This window comes from Salmo trutta, chromosome 19, assembly GCF_901001165.1.
Source record: "Salmo trutta chromosome 19, fSalTru1.1, whole genome shotgun sequence".
Lineage (NCBI taxonomy): Eukaryota > Metazoa > Chordata > Actinopteri > Salmoniformes > Salmonidae > Salmo > Salmo trutta.
This window is the reverse complement of record NC_042975.1, coordinates 4,708,804-4,726,380: the sequence shown is the minus strand read 5'-3', so window position 1 is coordinate 4,726,380 and position 17,577 is coordinate 4,708,804. Positions and strand designations below refer to the sequence as shown.

The window sequence follows — 17,577 nt, the reverse complement described above, 5'->3', positions numbered from 1 at the left end:
CAGCAAGATGTACTGTTGATCTCCTCAGTCTACCCTCACACAGCAAGATGTACTGTTGATCTCCTCAGTCTATCCTCACACAGCAAGATGTACTGTTGATCTCCTCAGTCTATCCTCACACAGCAAGATGTATTGTTGGTCTCCTCAGTCTATCCTCACACAGCAAGATGTACTATTACTCTCAGTAATAGTGAACAACTGTCAACTATTACTGACAGACAGACAGACAGACAGACAGACAGACAGACAGACAGACAGACAGACAGACAGACAGACAGACAGACAGACAGACAGACAGACAGACAGACAGACAGACAGACAGACAGACAGACGTGGCTGAATATCCTCTTCACTTCAGAGTGGGGAGAGATAGACATGGTTATATATTAGACGGATGGACAGATAAAGGGAAGCACAGTAGGAGAGAGGGAGAGACAGAAACAGTATATATTAGAGGGTTGGAGAGTCTATATATATATATATATATATATATATATATATATATATATATATATATATATATACAGTTGAAGACGGAAGTTTACATACACTTAGGTTGGGGTCATTAAAACTCATTTTTCAACCACTCCATAAATTTCATGTTAACAAACTATAGTTTTGGCAAGTGGGTTAGGACATCTACTTTGTGCATGACGCAAGTCATTTTTCCAACAATTGTTTACAAACAGATTATTTCACTTATAATTCACTGTATCACAATTCCAGTGGGTCAGAAGTTTACATACACTAAGTTGACTGTGCCTTTAAACAGCTTGGAAAATTCCAGAAAATGATGTCATGGCTTTAGAAGCTTCTGATAGGCTAATTGGCATCATTTGAATCAATTGGAAGTGTACCTGTGGATGTATTTCAAGGCCTACCTTCAATCTCAGTGCCTCTTTGCTTGACATCATGGGAAAATCAAAAGAAATCAGCCAGAACCTCAGAAAATAAATTGTAGACCTCCACAAGTCTGGTTCATCCTTGGGAGCAATTTCCAAACACCTGAAGGTACCACGTTCATCTGTACAAACAATAGTATGCAAGTATAAACACCATGGGACCATGCAGCCATCATACCAATCAGGAAGGAGATGCATTCTGTCTCCTAGAGATGAACGTACGTACTTTGGTGTGAAAAGTGCAAATCAATCCCAGAACAACAGCAAAGGGCCTTGTGAAGATGCTGGAGGAAACGGGTACAAAAGTATCTATATCCACAGTAAAACAAGTCCTATATCGGCATAACCTGAAAGGCCGCTCAGCAAGGAAGAAGCCATTGCTCCAAAACCGCCATAAAAAAGCCAGACTACGGTTTGCAACTGCACATGGGGACAAAGATTGTACTTTTTGGAGAAATGTCCTCTGGTCTGATGAAACAAAAATAGAACTGTTTGGCCATAATGACCATCGTTATGTTTGGAGTAAAAAGGGGGAGTCTTGCAAGCCGAAGAACACCATCCCAACCGTGAAGTACGGGGGTGGCAGCATCATGTTGTGGGGGTGCTTTGCTGCAGGAGGGACTGCTGCACTTCACAAAATAGATGGCATCATGATGAAGGACAATGATGTGTATATATTGAAGCAACATCTCAAGACATCAGTCAGGAAGATAAAGCTTGGTCGCAAATTCGTCTTCCAAATGGACAATGACCCCAAGCATACTTCCAAACTTGTGGCAAAATGGCTTAAGGATAACAAAGTCAGGGTATTGGAGTGGCCATCACAAAGCCCTGATCTCAATCCTATAGAAAATGTGTGGGCAGAACTGGAAAAGCGTGTGCGAGCAAGGAGCCCTACAAACCTGACTCAGTTCCACCAGCTCTGTCAGGAGGAATGGGCCAAAATTCACCCAACTTATTGTGGGAAGCTTGTGGAAGGCTACCCCAAATGTTTGACCCATGTTTAAATTGTTTAAGGCAATGCTGCCAAATAATAATTGAGTGTATGTAAACTTCTGACCCACTGGGAATGTGATGAAAGAAATAAAAGCTGAAATAAATCATTCTCTCTACTATTATTCTGACATTTCATATTCTTAAAATAAAGTGGTGATCCTAACTGACCTAAGACAGGGAATATTTAGTAGGATTAAATGTCTGGAATTGTGAAAAACGGAGTTTAAATGTATTTGGCTAAGGTGCATGTAAACTTCCGACTTCAACTGTATCTATACTGGCTCCCCTTCAACACCTCCTCACGCTGCTATAAATACACCTCTCATGGGTTGGTTGTCACAGTGCTAATTACTCCCGATCTTAACAGCAGTGTGTAATAATTTTAAGGTTAAAATGTGTGAATTCTTTAAAATAACTCATCCACCTGGTCAATTCATGTCAACATGACAAAACATTGAGGTGAGGGGAATTTACATTCGCTAGTGAAGTCTACACACCCCGTGCACAGTCTTTACATTTTGCTGCCTTAAACTAAAAGAACAATGATGCATTGATTGGGTATGTCTTCACACCCAAGTTAACACTTGGTGGAAGCTCCTTTGGCAGCCATTACAGCTGGAAATCATTGTGAATAAGATTCAACCAATTTTGCACAACTCTTAGGGCAACATTTTTCCAATGTTTTTGTCAAAATTGCTCAAGCTCAGTAAATTTGGTTAGGAGTCATTGATGGACAGCAATATTCAAAACTTGTCTCTGGCTTTCAAGCAAATTTACGTCAGGACTGTGGCTGGACCACTCAGGAAAAGCCATTTTGGTGTGTCTTTGGCATTAAATATTTTGTAATTTTCCTGCTGAAAATACAACTATATCTCAAGGTTAGGTTTTCAGAAGACTGAGGCAGGGTTTCCACCATTTTTTTATATGGGCTTTGTGCCTTTCAAATTGATTTTTATCCTAACAAACGCCCTAGTCTCTGCCAGTGACAAGCATACCCATAACATGAGGCTGCCACCACAATACTTGACAATACATCTTCATTTTTAGATTTTTTATTAATTTGGAAAATGTTCTATAATTTTCTTTCACTTTGAAAATGTGGAATAGGTTGTGTAGATCTATAGAATAAATGTACTCCCTTTTTAGATTTAATTTTAAGGCAGCAAAAATGTGAAGACTGTGCAATGGGTGTGTAGAAAGTAAAGAAAAAATGATGTTGGTATTTTCTTTCTAAATGTTTGCATTTGGTTGTCACATGGAATGTAGGGTTTGGTTGTCACATGGAATGTAGGGTTTGGTTGTCACAATCAACTGCATTATAAAACATTTTTGGGGATGGTTGTGGGAAATTCCACGGTAACAGAATGACATCATGGATTCCTGATCTGTACTATACAGAAATGCATAACGATGAATGTCATTCTCTTCACCTTGATAGGTAGACAAGGGAGAACAATGTAGAATCCTCCTTTGCATGTTTTGGTATCATTCTACACATTGGCTATTATTTTAATGAGCTCCGCCTCCAAACAAGACCAAATTTGGTTGGTCCAGACCTGATCAAATCTGTACCAATCATAGACGTCTATGTTTCACAGGCTTGGACACCACAGTAGAGCACAGCAGTAGAGTTCAGTACAGTGCTGTCATGTCCTGACCATAGTAAGAGGTTATTTTCTATGGTAGAGTAGGTCAGGGCTTGACAGGGGGTGTTTTGTGTTTTTCTATGTTTTGTATTTCTATGTTTAAGTTCTAGTTTTTCTATTTCTATGTTGTTTTTTGGGTTGATCTCCAATTGGAGGCAGCTGGTCCTCGTTGTCTCTAATTGGAGATCATATTTAAGTGGGGGTTTTTCTTCCTGGGTTTTGTGGGTTATTATATTTTGAGTAGTGTTTGTTTCTCTCTGCGTCACGGTTTGTTGTTTTGTCAATTCAGTTATTTTATGTTTTTGCAAAGTTTCACGGATTAAATAAAATGTGGAACTACAACCACGCTGCACTTTGGTCCGATCCTTTCGACAGCCGTGACAAGTGCATTACAGTACAACACAGTAGATTATACTGTACTCTGCTGTACTCTAATCTCCTCTCCTGAACTATACTCTACTGTTTTATAACACACATTTCCCATCTGTTTGACCAGAAAAAAAAGCATTTCTTTATCCCTGATTTTTAGAATGGAAAATGTTTGAGAATTTCTGAGAATTATAGCCTAGACTCGTAGCTTTCATTTGACACCACATGTATATGTTAGTGCCTTATGCATGGAAATGCCCTTGTTACAATCCAACCCACTGTAACCATATTGTTAGGGGACACTGTCACTGCCACTATACAATAAATCCCAAGGTCCCTTCATTGCCTCCCTCTCACACAAATATTTCTTCTACACACACACACACACACGCACACACACACACACACACACGCATGTGCAAATACACACAGAAATGTACTCAAAATATAATATGTGGTTTTGTTAGGAACTAACTAGATGTCTATTGCTGTTGCTAGGCTGTAGAGTGAACTAACTAGATGTTTATTGCTGTTGCTAGGCTGTAGAGTGAACTAACTAGATGTATATTGCTGTTGCTAGGATGTAGAGTGAACTAACTAGATGTATATTGCTGTTGCTAGGCTGTAGAGTGAACTAACTAGATGTATATTGGTGTTGCTAGGATGTAGAGTGAACTAACTAGATGTTTATTGCTGTTGCTAGGATGTAGAGTGAACTAACTAGATGTCTATTGCTGTTGCTAGGATCTAGAGTGAACTAACTAGATGTTTATTGCTGTTGCTAGGATCTAGAGTGAACTAACTAGATGTCTATTGCTGTTGCTAGGATCTAGAGTGAACTAACTAGATGTATATTGCTGTTGCTAGGCTGTAGAGTGAACTAACTAGATGTATATTGGTGTTGCTAGGATGTAGAGTGAACTAACTAGATGTTTATTGCTGTTGCTAGGATGTAGAGTGAACTAACTAGATGTCTATTGCTGTTGCTAGGCTGTAGAGTGAACTAACTAGATGTATATTGCTGTTGCTAGGATGTAGAGTGAACTAACTAGATGTTTATTGCTGTTGCTAGGATGTAGACGGAACTAACTAGATGCCTATTGCTGTTGCTAGGCTGTAGAGTGAACGAACTAGATGTCTATTGGTGTTGCTAGGATGTAGAGTGAACTAACTAGATGTCTATTGCTGTTGCTAGGATGGAAGAGTGAACTAACTAGATGTCTATTGCTGTTGCTAGGATCTAGAGTGAACTAACTAGATGTTTATTGCTGTTGCTAGGCTGTAGAGTGAACTAACTAGATGTCTATTGGTGTTGCTAGGATGTAGAGTGAACTAACTAGATGTCTATTGCTGTTGCTAGGATGTAGAGTGAACTAACTAGATGTCTATTGCTGTTGCTAGGATGTAGAGTGAACTAACTAGATGTATATTGGTGTTGCTAGGATCTAGAGTGAACTAACTAGATGCCTATTGCTGTTGCTAGGATGTAGAGTGAACTAACTAGATGTTTATTGGTGTTGCTAGGATGTAGAGTGAACTAACTAGATGTTTATTGCTGTTGCTAGGATGTAGAGTGAACTTACTAGATGTATATTGGTGTTGCTAGGATGTAGAGTGAACTAACTAGATGTTTATTGCTGTTGCTAGGCTGTAGAGTGAACTAACTAGATGTCTATCTACGGAACCCTGACCTGTTCACCGGACGTGCTTGTAGCACCCTCGACAACTACAATGATTATTATTATTTGACCATGCTGGTCATTTATGAACATTTTAACATCTTGACCATGTTCTGTTATAATATCCACCCGGCACAGCCAGAAGAGGACTGGCCACCCCTCATAGCCTGGTTCCTCTCTAGGTTTCTTCCTAGGTTTTTGGCCTTTCTAGGGAGTTTTTCCTAGGGAGTTTTTCCTAGCCACCGTGCTTCTTTCACATGCATTGCTTGCTGTTTGGGGTTTTAGGCTGGGTTTCTGTACAGCACTTTGAGATTTCAGCTGATGTACGAAGGGCTATATAAATAAATTTGATTTGATTTGATTTGATTTATTGCTGTTGCTAGGATGTAGAATGAACTAACTAGATGTATATTGGAGACTATGTACAGTGCCGTGACGTCATCCTCCTGTCTGTCCTGTCCTGTGTGATGTAGATGGGTCGTCTGGATAAAAACCACCCGTTGGTGACTGGCCACGCTGGGCCCGTCCTGGACATCGACTGGTGCCCTCACAACGACAACATCCTGGCATCCTGCTCAGAGGACACCACCGCCATGGTAAGGCTGGCAGCCTGAGTGTGTGTGTGTGTGTGTGTGCGTGTGCGTGTGTGTGTGCGTGTGTGTGTCTCTGTGTGTGTGCGTGTGCGTGTGTGTCTGTGTGTGTGTGTGTGTGTGTGTGTGTCTCTCTGTGTGTGTGTGCGTGTGTGTGTGTGTCTCTCTGTGTGTGTGTGCGTGTGTGTGTGTGTCTCTCTGTGTGTGTGTGTGTGTGTGTGTGTGTGTGTGTGTGTGTGTGTGTGTGTGTGTGTGTGTGTGTGTGTGTGTGTGTGGCGGTCGGTCTGTTCATACTGTAGTGTAAATGAAGGTCATGTATGAACTGCCAGTGTTTCCAACAAGCTGTTCTTCTACTGATCTGTCAAACCAAGGTCCTGACTCTCTGTGGTCACTAAAGATCCCATGGCTCTTGTCTCATGAGGGGTACTATAGTGCTGTGCACTCTTAGAAAAGGGGTGGGGGGGGGGGGTTGTTGGGGTAACGGCTGGTTGGTATTTATAAACATGTGTTAACATAGTGCCCCTGAGCCCCCCCAAACCCCCTCCCTTATCAACCAATCAGATGACAGATATGAGCCTCTGAGGGTGAGCAGATGGAGAGGGATGAGATATCAAAGCTCTGTGTGTGTGTGTGTGTGTGTGTGTGTGTGTGTGTGTGTGTGTGTGTGTGTGTGTGTGTGTGTGTGTGTGTGTGTGTGTGTGTGTGTGTGTGTGTGTGTGTGTGTGTGTGTGTGTGTGTGTAAGGAATGTGGTTTATCAGACCCTCTAGTGCCACAGTCCGCCAAGGCCTTGCATTACAAGGCTAGCACAAGGACGTGTGTGTGTGTGTGTGTGTGTGTGTGTGTGTGTGTGTGTGTGTGTGTGTGTGTGTGTGTGTGTGTGTGTGTGCTCGTGTTCTGGGTTTATCAAAGAGGGAACATTTTGATGCAAACAAGGGATTTACTGACAATGAACATCTATTGAAAGCAAGGAGTAGCTATCATATGATGGTACTGCCAGTCTTCTAACAGCTGCTTGTGTGAATGAATGGTGTACAGTACAGGCTATGTTCATAAGACCATGTGTCACTACACTGATGCCTTTGTTCTGGTAATGGGATAGAGCATGGCTACAGACAGACAGACAGACAGACAGACAGACAGACAGACAGACAGACAGACAGACAGACAGACAGACAGACAGACAGACAGACAGACAGACAGACAGACAGACAGACAGACAGATGGAGGTAACTGCCAAAATAATGGAAACCCTTGAGTAAATGAGGGTTCTGGTGGATCTGTTATGGTGATGGAGTGCATTTTCCTGGCATGGTTAAAGTCCACTTAACTTCCTAGAGAGCAAAGTAAACACCAATAAATACACAGCCATTCTGAGTGATCACCTTCAACCTACGGTGAATCATTTCTATCCAGGATGACAACGCTCCCATCCACAGGGCACGAGTGGTCACTGATTGGTTTGATGAGCATGAAAACGTTTTCCATCACCATCAACAAAACACCAAATGTTGGAATTCTTTCCTGGAAGAAATGGTGTCACATCCCTCCAATAGAGTTCCAGACACCTGTAGAATCTATGACAAGGTGCATTGAAGCTGATCTGACTAGTGGTGGACCAACGCCCTATTAAGACAATTTATGTTGGTGTTTCCTGTAGATAAATAGAGGGAGAGCGAGAGAGAGGGAGCGCTAGAGAGAGAGCGAGAGAGAGACCTACTCATTCCAGGGTTTTTCTTTATTTGTACTATTTTATACATTGTAGAATAATAGTGAAGACATCAACACTTTGAAATAACACATGGAATCATGTAGTAACCAAAAAAGTGTTCAACAAATCAAAATATATTTCATATATTAGATTCTTGAAAGTAGCCACCCTTTGCCTTGATGACAGCTTTGTGTTATTTCATAGTTTTTATGTCTTCACTATTATTCTACAATGTAGAAAATAGTAAAAATAAAGAAAAACCATTGAATGAGTAGGTGTGTCCAAACTTTTGACTGCTACTGTATGTGTAACGTTGTATTGTGTCCCTCTATATGTGTAACGTTGTATTGTGTCCCCCTATATGTGTAACGTTGTATTGTGTCCCTCTATATGTGTAACGTTGTATTGTGTCCCCTTATATGTGTAACGTTGTATTGTGTCCCTCTATATGTGTAACGTTATATTGTGTTCCCCTATATGTGTAACGTTCTATTGTGTCCCTCTATATGTGTAACGTTGTATTGTGTCCCTCTATATGTGTAACGTTATATTGTGTCCCCCTATATGTGTAATGTTGTATTGTGTTCCCCTATATGTGTAACGTTATATTGTGTCCCCCTATATGTGTAACGTTGTATTGTGTCCCCCTGCAGGTGTGGCAGATCCCTGACCAGATGGGGACCCAGCCCATATCAGAGCCCATTGTGGTGCTGGAGGGACACTCCAAACGTGTCGGCATTGTCACCTGGCACCCCACTGCACGCAACATACTACTCACTGCAGGTACACACACACACACACACACACACAACATACTACTCACTGCAGGTATACACACACACACACACACACACACACACACACACACACACACACACCACCACATGCAACATACTACTCACTGCAGGTATACACACACACACACACACACACACACACACACACACACACACACACACACACACACATACACATACACCACCACACGCAACATACTACTTACTCACTGCAGCTACACACACACACACACTTTTACTCCCTCCCTCTCTCTCTCTCTCCCTCTCTCTCCCTCCCTCCCTCCCTCCCCCAGGCAGTGATAACCTGATAATAATCTGGAACGTGGGGACTGGCGAGGCCCTCATCTCCATGGACGACCACCCAGACCTCATCTACAACGTCAGCTGGAACCGTAACGGCAGCCTGTTCTGCACCACCTGTAAGGACCGACGCCTCCGCGTATGTGACCCCCGTAAGAGAGAGGTGGTCGCGGTGAGTTGAGGAGGGGGAGGGAGGTGGTGAGTTGAGGAGGGGGAGGGAGGTGGTGAGTTGGGGAGGGGGAGGGAGGGGGTGAGTGGGGGAGGGGGAGGGGGAGGGGGTTACGTTGTAAAGTGCTGTCGTCGATGCTCCCGTTTCCGTGGAGATTGCGTTCATGGTAAAAGCTGCACATGACGGCTCAAATGGAAATGACCTGTAAATGTCAAGCTCGCCTCAGATTAATGAATTAATTACATCCATTTACATTTACATTTAAGTCATTTAGCAGACGCTCTTATCCAGAGCGACTGGCTTCTCTGTTCTGTCCAATAGGAGAGGATGGCTCCACACGAGGGGATCCGACCAATGAGGGCCATCTTCACCAGAGACGGAAACCTGTTCACTACCGGCTTCACCAGGATGAGCCAGAGAGAGCTGGGCCTGTGGGACCCGGTAATAAACACAGACACAAGCCGGCACACACACAGACAGGACACACAGACAGGACACACACAGTGGACAGGACACACAGACAGACAGGACACACAGACAGACAGGACACACAGTAGACAGGACACACAGTAGACAGGATACACAGACAGACAGGACACACAGACAGACAGGACACACAGACAGGACACACAGACAGACAGGACACACAGACAGGACACAGACAGGACACACAGACAGACAGGACACACAGACAGACAGGACACACAGACAGACAGGACACACAGACAGACAGGACACACAGACAGATAGGACACACAGACAGACAGGACACACAGACAGGACACAGACAGGACACACAGACAGGACACACACACAGACAGGACACACAGACAGACAGGACACACAGACAGGACACATACAGTGGACAGGTGTTGACAGACAGAGACAGAACATTCACAGTGGACAGGTGTGGACAGACACACTTATATCTCTGACTCGTATCTCTGACTCGTATCTCTGACTCGTATCTCTGTCTCGTATCTCTGTCTCGTATCTCTATCTCGTATCTCTGACTCGTATCTCTGACTCGTATCTCTGACTCGTATCTCTGACTCGTATCTCTGTCTCGTATCTCTGACTCGTATCTCTGACTCGTATCTCTGACTCGTATCTCTGACTCGTATCTCTGTCTCGTATCTCTGACTCGTATCTCTGACTCGTATCTCTGACTCGTATATCTGACTCGTATCTCTTAAAGAACAATGAACATCAATCATGTCTTTTATTTCTTCAGACACATTTTGAGGAGCCTATTGCACTGCTGGAGTTGGACACAAGTAACGGTGTGCTGTTACCATACTACGACCCAGACACCAACATGGTTTACCTCTGTGGAAAGGTATGAACACACACACACACACACACTCCCTCTCTGTGTACAGTAACAGTAGATAACACTACCTCCTCTAGTACTGTAAATCTCCCTTTAGATCAGGGCTGTCAAACTCATTCCATGGACGGCTGGTTTTTGGTTTTTCCTTTCAATTAAGCCCTAGACAACCAGGTGAGGGGAGTTCCTTACTAATTAGTGACCTTAATTCATCAATCAAGTACAAGGGAGGAGAGAAAACCTGCAGACACTTGGCCCTCTGTGGAATGAGTTTGACACATGCTTTAGTATAATGTTGTCCCCTCCCCTCCTCTACCCTCTCCTCTCCACCCAACCTCCTCTCCTCTGCTCTGCTCTCCCCTCGTCTCCTCTCCTCTCCACCCCTCCTCTCCTCTCCTCACCCCTCCTCTCCCTTCATCTCCTCTCCCCTCCCCTGCTATCCCTTCCCAACCCCTCCTCTCCCACCCCTCCTTTCGCCTCCCCTCATCTCCTCTGCTCTCCACTCACCTCACCTCCCCACTACTCTCCTCTCTGCTCTCCCCTCCCCACCGCTCCTCCCCCTCCCACCTCTCCAGGGGGATAGTAGTATCCGGTACTTTGAGATAACAGAGGAACCTCCCTATGTCCACTACCTCAGTACCTTCAGCAGCAAGGAGCCTCAGAGGGGGATGGGCTTCATGCCCAAGAGAGGAGTGGATGTCAGCAAGTGTGAGATCGCCAGGTAGGAGACTCACACACATACAAACACACCCACACACATACAAACACACTACACTCAAGGAGCCACTGGAGATCATTAAGGAGCCCCTGGAGATCCTCAAGGAGCCCTTGGAGATCCTCAAGGAGCCCCTGGAGATCCTCAAGGAGCCCCTGGAGATCCTCACAGAACCCCTGGAGATCATCAAGGAGCCCCTGGAGATCCTCAAGGAGCCCCTGGAGATCCTCAAGGTGCCCCTGGAGATCCTCACAGAACCCCTGGAGATCATTAAGGAACACCTGGAGATCCTCAAGGAGCCCCTGGAGATCATTAAGGAACCCCTGGAGATCCTCAAGGAACCCCTGGAGATCATTAAGGAACCCCTGGAGATCATTAACCTCTTACATCTAGACGTTCCGCTAGCGGAACACCTGCTCCAATATCCAATGATGGGCGTGGCGCGAAATACAAATTCCTCGAAAATCCGAAAACTTCCATTTTTCAAACATATGACTATTTTACACCATTTTAAAGACAAGACTCTCCTTTATCTAACCACACTGTCCGATTTCAAAAAGGCTTTACAGCGAAAGCAAAACATTAGATTATGTCAGCAGAGTACCCAGCCAGAAATAATCAGACACCCATTTTTCAAGCTAGCATATAATGTCACAAAAAACAAAACCACAGCTAAATGCAGCACTAACCTTTGATGATCTTCATCAGATGACACTCCTAGGAGTGTTATACAATACATGCATGCATGTTATACAATACATGTATGTTTTGTTCAATCAAGTTCATATTTATATCAAAAACCAGCTTTTTACATTAGCATGTGACGTTCAGAACTAGCATTCCCACCGAACACTTCCGGTGAATTTACTAAATTACTCACGATAAACGTTCACAAAAAACATAACAATTATTTTAAGAATTATAGATACAGAACTCCTTTATGCAATCGCGGTGTCCGATTTTAAAATAGCTTTTCGGTGAAAGCACATTTTGCAATATTCTGAGTAGATAGCCCGGCCATCATGGCTAGCTATTTTGACACCCACCAAGTTTGGTACTCACCAAACTCAGATTTACTATAAGAAAAATTTGATTACCTTTGCTGTTCTTCGTCAGAATGCACTCCCAGGACTTCTACTTCAATAACAAATGTTGGTTTGGTTCCAAATAATCCATAGTTATATCCAAATAGCGGCGTTTTGTTGTGCGTTCAAGACACTATCCGAAGGGTAAAGAAGGGTGACGCGCCCGGCGCGTTTCGTGACAAAAAAATTCAAAATATTCCATTACCGTACTTCGAAGCATGTCAAACGTTGTTTAAAATCCATTTTTATGCGATTTTTCTCGTAAAAAAAGCGATAATATTCCGACCGGGAAACCCTGTTTTCGTTCAAAGACTGAAAATAAAAACATGGAGTCATCTCGTGCACGCGCGCGCCAGTCTCATTGTTCTCAGATCGACCACTTACCAAATGCGCTACTGTTTTTCAGCCATGGCCTGCAAAGTCATCATTCAACGTTCTGGCGCCTTCTGAGAGCCTATGGGAGCGTTAGAAAATGTCACGTTACAGTAGAGATCCCCTGTTTTGTATAGAGATGCTCAAGAAGGCCAAGAAATAGTCAGAGAGGGCGCTTCCTGTTTGGAATCTTCTCAGGTTTTGGCCTGCCAAATGAGTTCTGTTATACTCACAGACACCATTCAAACAGTTTTAGAAACTTTGGAGTGTTTTCTATCCAATACTAATAATTATATGCATATTCTAGTTTCTGGGCAGGAGTAATAATTAGATTAAATCGGGTACGTTTTTTATCCGGCCGTGAAAATACTGCCCCCTATCCATAACAAGTTAAGGAACCCCTGGAGATCCTCAAGGAGCCCCTGGAGATCATTAAGGAGCCCCTGGAGATCCTCAAGGAGCCCCTGGAGATCCTCAAGGAACCCCTGGAGATCCTCAAGGAACCCCTGGAGATCCTCAAGGAACCCCTGGAGATCATTAAGGAACCCCTGGAGATCCCCACAGAACCCCTGGAGATCATTAAGGAACCCCTGGAGATCCCCACAGAACCCCTGGAGATCATTAAGGAGCCCCTGGAGATCATTAAGGAACCCCTGGAGATCCTCAAGCAGCCCCTGGAGATCCTCACAGAACCCCTGGAGATCATTAAGGAACCCCTGGAGATCATTAAGGAGCCCCTGGAGATCCTCAAGCAGCCCCTGGAGATCCTCAAGCAGCCCCTGGAGATCCTCACAGAACCCCTGGAGATCATTAAGGAGCCCCTGGAGATCCTCAAGGAGCCCCTGGAGATCATTAAGGAACCCCTGGAGATCCCCAAGGAACCCTTGGAGATACTCAAGGAACAATTGCTAGTCAATGGTTCCTATTTGCACCTTTGGTTAGTTGAGGGGTTCTTGGAGGAACCTTTAATGTTGCAATGAAGCAACAGGTCCCTAGAGGAACCTTGGAGCGGAGGTGTGGCTTAGTAGGGGCTTGGCTTTAAGATCAATGTTTTCTGGAGTAAATGTGGGAGTAAATGTCATTCCTGTTCATCTGTTCTGTTGTATAGTTCTCACATGTAATGGTTGATCACTGACAGTGAGGCTGACAGAGGAATATGAGTTCGACAAGAACCTATGAAAATCCCTAAGTTGTAATGGTTACCACTTTATTACTATATGTAATCAGCAATGTTAATATATTAATATTATTTATATTATGAACTGGGTGGTTTGAGCCCTGAGTGCTGATTGGCTGACAGCCATGGTATATCAGACCGTATACCACAGGTATGACAAAACATTTATTTTTAACTGCTCTAATTACGTTGGTAACCATTTTATAATAGCAATAAGGCACCTCGGGGGTTTGTGGTATATGGCCAATATTTCATGGCTCTATTTATTATCTATGCCTACATGTACATATTACCTCAATTACCTTGACTAACCTGTACCCCCGCACATTGACTCAGTACCGGTACCCCCTGTATATAGACTCGTTATTGTTATTTTATTGTGTTACTATTTTCCTTTCGTTTATTTAGATATTTTGTTCTTACTTACTTTAAAAAAAACTCTGCATTGTTTGTTAAAGGGCTCATAAGCATTTCACTGTAAGGTCTACACCTGTTGTATTCGGGCGCAAGTGACAAATACAATTTGATTTGAATATGTAATACACATCGATATTTAAGTAAAAGTTAAATTTGCAGTGTACGAACATAACATGATGAACAGGAATGACATTTACACTGACGGGTGCCCAAAAATAACTATCTGAAAGGCACGCCTCCAATAATCCATGCCTCTACACCTATGTTAGTAAAAAGGTAAAAAATGTAACCCCTCCCATCACAAAAACAATCCGGTTTGAACCTTTACACAGGGGTTCCTCAAATAACCTTTTTAGAGTGGTTCCTCAAAGACCCTTTTTAGAGGGGTTCCTCGAAGAACCTTTTTAGAGTGGTTCCTCGAATAACCTTTTTAGAGGGGTTCCTCAAAGAACCTTTTTAGAGAGGTTCCTTAAAGACCTTTTACACAGGGGTTCCTCAAAGACCCTTTTTAGAGTGGTTCCTCAAAGAACCTTTTTAGAGAGGTTCCTTAAAGACCTTTTACACAGGGGTTCTCAAAGACCCTTTTTAGAGGGGTTCCTTAAAGACCTTTTACACAGGGGTTCTCAAAGAACCTTTTTAGAGGGGTTCCTCAAAGACCTTTTACACAGGGGTTCTCAAAGAACCTTTTTAGAGTGGTTTCTCAAAGACCTTTTACACAGGGGTTCTCAAAGAACCTTTTTAGAGTGGTTTCTCAAAGACCTTTTACACAGGGGTTCTCAAAGAACCTTTTACACAGGGGTTCCTCAAAGACCCTTTTTAGAGTGGTTCCTCAAAGAACCTTTTTGAACTGGAAAGGTTCCGTCGGTATGGCAGCCCAAAAAGTTTCTTCCAGGCACATATGTCTAGATTTGATTAGAGCTTTGATCAGCATGAACATTCAAACCTGTTGCTACCTGAGCCAGATGAGCCCTACATTAAATACATTTTATGAGCCCAAGCCCCCCCCCCCCCAAAAAAGGTCAAAAAGATTGTGCCGTTGCCTAATAGGATATGATAGGCTAAGGACCACTGCACATTACACACATCAGAAAAACAGAAAAACCCATAGATGTTATGCTGTCTTGGGAAAATCAATGAAACTAGCTTCAGTAACCTGTGTGGACTGTATTACTGTTCTGTACTATAGACCTAATGAGTTCTATGGACTGGAATTACACACCTCGTTCAAACCATGAAGCTGCATGGGAGAGAACACCTGACGCTGGCGCAATACCTGAGGCCTACAAAGTTACAAGTATAGGCTAGCGAATTTGATTTTAATTTTGAAATATAATAGTGCCTTATTTTAAATTTTTATAATTAGTAGGCTGTCACGGTTGTCAAAAGGAGCGAACCAAAGTGCAGCGTGTGTTTCGTTCCACATATTTATTTAATCCGTGAAAACTATGAAATACATCAAATAACTGAAATTTACAAAACAACAAACCGTGACGCAGAGGAGAAACAAACACTACTCACAAATTAATCACCCACAAAAACAGGTGGGACAAACACCAACTTAAATATGACCTCCAATTAGAGACAACGACGACCAGCTGCCACTAATTGGAGATCATACCAAACAAAACCAACATAGAAATACAAAACTAGAAACTGAACATAGAAATACAAAACATAGACAATCACCCCCTGTCACGCCCTGACCTACTCTACCATAGAAAATAACCACTTACTATGGTCAGGACGTGACATAGGCTGACGCATATACCTTTCATGACATTCCCCCTAATGTTGTCTGACGTGTGTATTACCTCCTCTTCCTCTAGTGTTGCTTCAGTCCTTCCTCGCTCTCAACAGTTAAATTAAATACGTTTCCTTGAATAATATGGGACTAGAATTAGATAAAGACGGCTTTCACTTCTCTTCACGAAGATTGAATGTTTATGGGTCTGAATTAATAACTGTTATAGTCTACCACCATCTGAATGTTTATGGGTCTGTATGGTTATGGGTCTGAATGGTTATGGGTCTGAATGGTTATGGGTCTGAATGGTTATGGGTCTGAATTAATAACTGCTATATTCTACCACCATCTGAATGGTTATGGGTCTGAATGGTTATGGGTCTGAATGGTTATGGGTCTGAATGGTTATGGGTCTGAATGGTTATGGGTCTGAATTAATAACTGTTATAGCCTACCACCATCTGAATGGTAATGGGTCTGAATGGTTATGGGTCTGAATGGTTATGGGTCTGAATTAATAACTGTTATAGCCTACCACCATCTGAATGGTTATGGGAATGAATGGTTATGGGTCTGAATGGTTATGGGTCTGAATTAATAACTGCTATAGCCTACCACCATCTGAATGGTTATGGGACTGAATGGTTATGGGTCTGAATTAATAACTGCTATAGTCTACCACCATCTGAATGGTTATGGGTCTGAATGGTTATGGGTCTGAATTAATAACTGCTATAGCCTACAACCATCCCACATTCTCTCTTCTTTCAAACTCCCCGGCGAGTTATTTTGGGTGCAAGCTTGCATTCCTTTTCGAATAGTCTATTAATATATATATAAAAATATCCAACAAGCTTTTCCTGGGACTCCGAGAGCGGAGTTACTGGTGGACAGTAACATGTATATGTAACCGATGTGAAATGGCTAGTTAGTTAGCGGTGGTGCGCGCTAATAGCGTTTCAATCGGTGACGTCACTCGCTCTGAGGCCTGAAGTAGTTGTTCCCCTTGCGTTGCAAGGGCCGCGGCTTTTGTGGCGCGATGGGTAACGATGCTTCGTGGGTGTCAGTTGTTGATGTGTGCAAGGGTCCCTGGTTCGAGCCCAGGTTGGGGCGAAGAGAGGGACGGAACCTACACTGTTACACTAAGAAGGAGAGAGGCCAGTGGAGCGCAGGTGCGGTATTGCGCAAGTGAACATGAAGACAGAGGCTATGTTAGAAGCTTATAGTATATAGATAATACTGCATTGAATTACCTGAAAGAGGTAGTCCAGGACATCTATATGCAGGTAACTGCCAAAATAAAGGAAACCCCAATATAAAGTGTCTTGATAGGGCGTTGGGCCACCACCAGCCTCCAGATCAGCTTCAATGCACCTTGTCATAGATTCTACAAGTGTCTGGACCTCTATTGGAGGGATGTGACACCATTCTTCTACAAGAAATTCCATCATTTGGGGTTTTGTTGATGGTGGTGGAAAACGTTGTGTCAGGCGCCGCACCAGAATCTCCCATAGGTTTTCAATTGGGTTGAGATTTGGTGACTGATGGTTTGGCGTATGGTTTACATCGTTTTCATGCTC

General features: G+C 43.2%; 1 protein-coding gene across 3 annotated transcripts in view; it reads left to right on the top strand.

Annotated features, from left to right (window-relative positions):
• LOC115153860 (coronin-6) overlaps nt 1-17,577 on the top strand; it is a 44,996-nt gene that overhangs the window by 13,218 nt on the left and 14,201 nt on the right. For all 3 annotated transcript variants that reach the window (XM_029699481.1, XM_029699482.1, XM_029699480.1), the window contains 6 exons: nt 6,066-6,188; nt 8,545-8,674; nt 8,982-9,160; nt 9,479-9,598; nt 10,392-10,496; nt 11,063-11,208. In XM_029699481.1, coding sequence (XP_029555341.1) covers nt 6,066-6,188; nt 8,545-8,674; nt 8,982-9,160; nt 9,479-9,598; nt 10,392-10,496; nt 11,063-11,208 — 803 coding nt within the window. The remainder of the gene's footprint in view (nt 1-6,065; nt 6,189-8,544; nt 8,675-8,981; nt 9,161-9,478; nt 9,599-10,391; nt 10,497-11,062; nt 11,209-17,577) is intronic.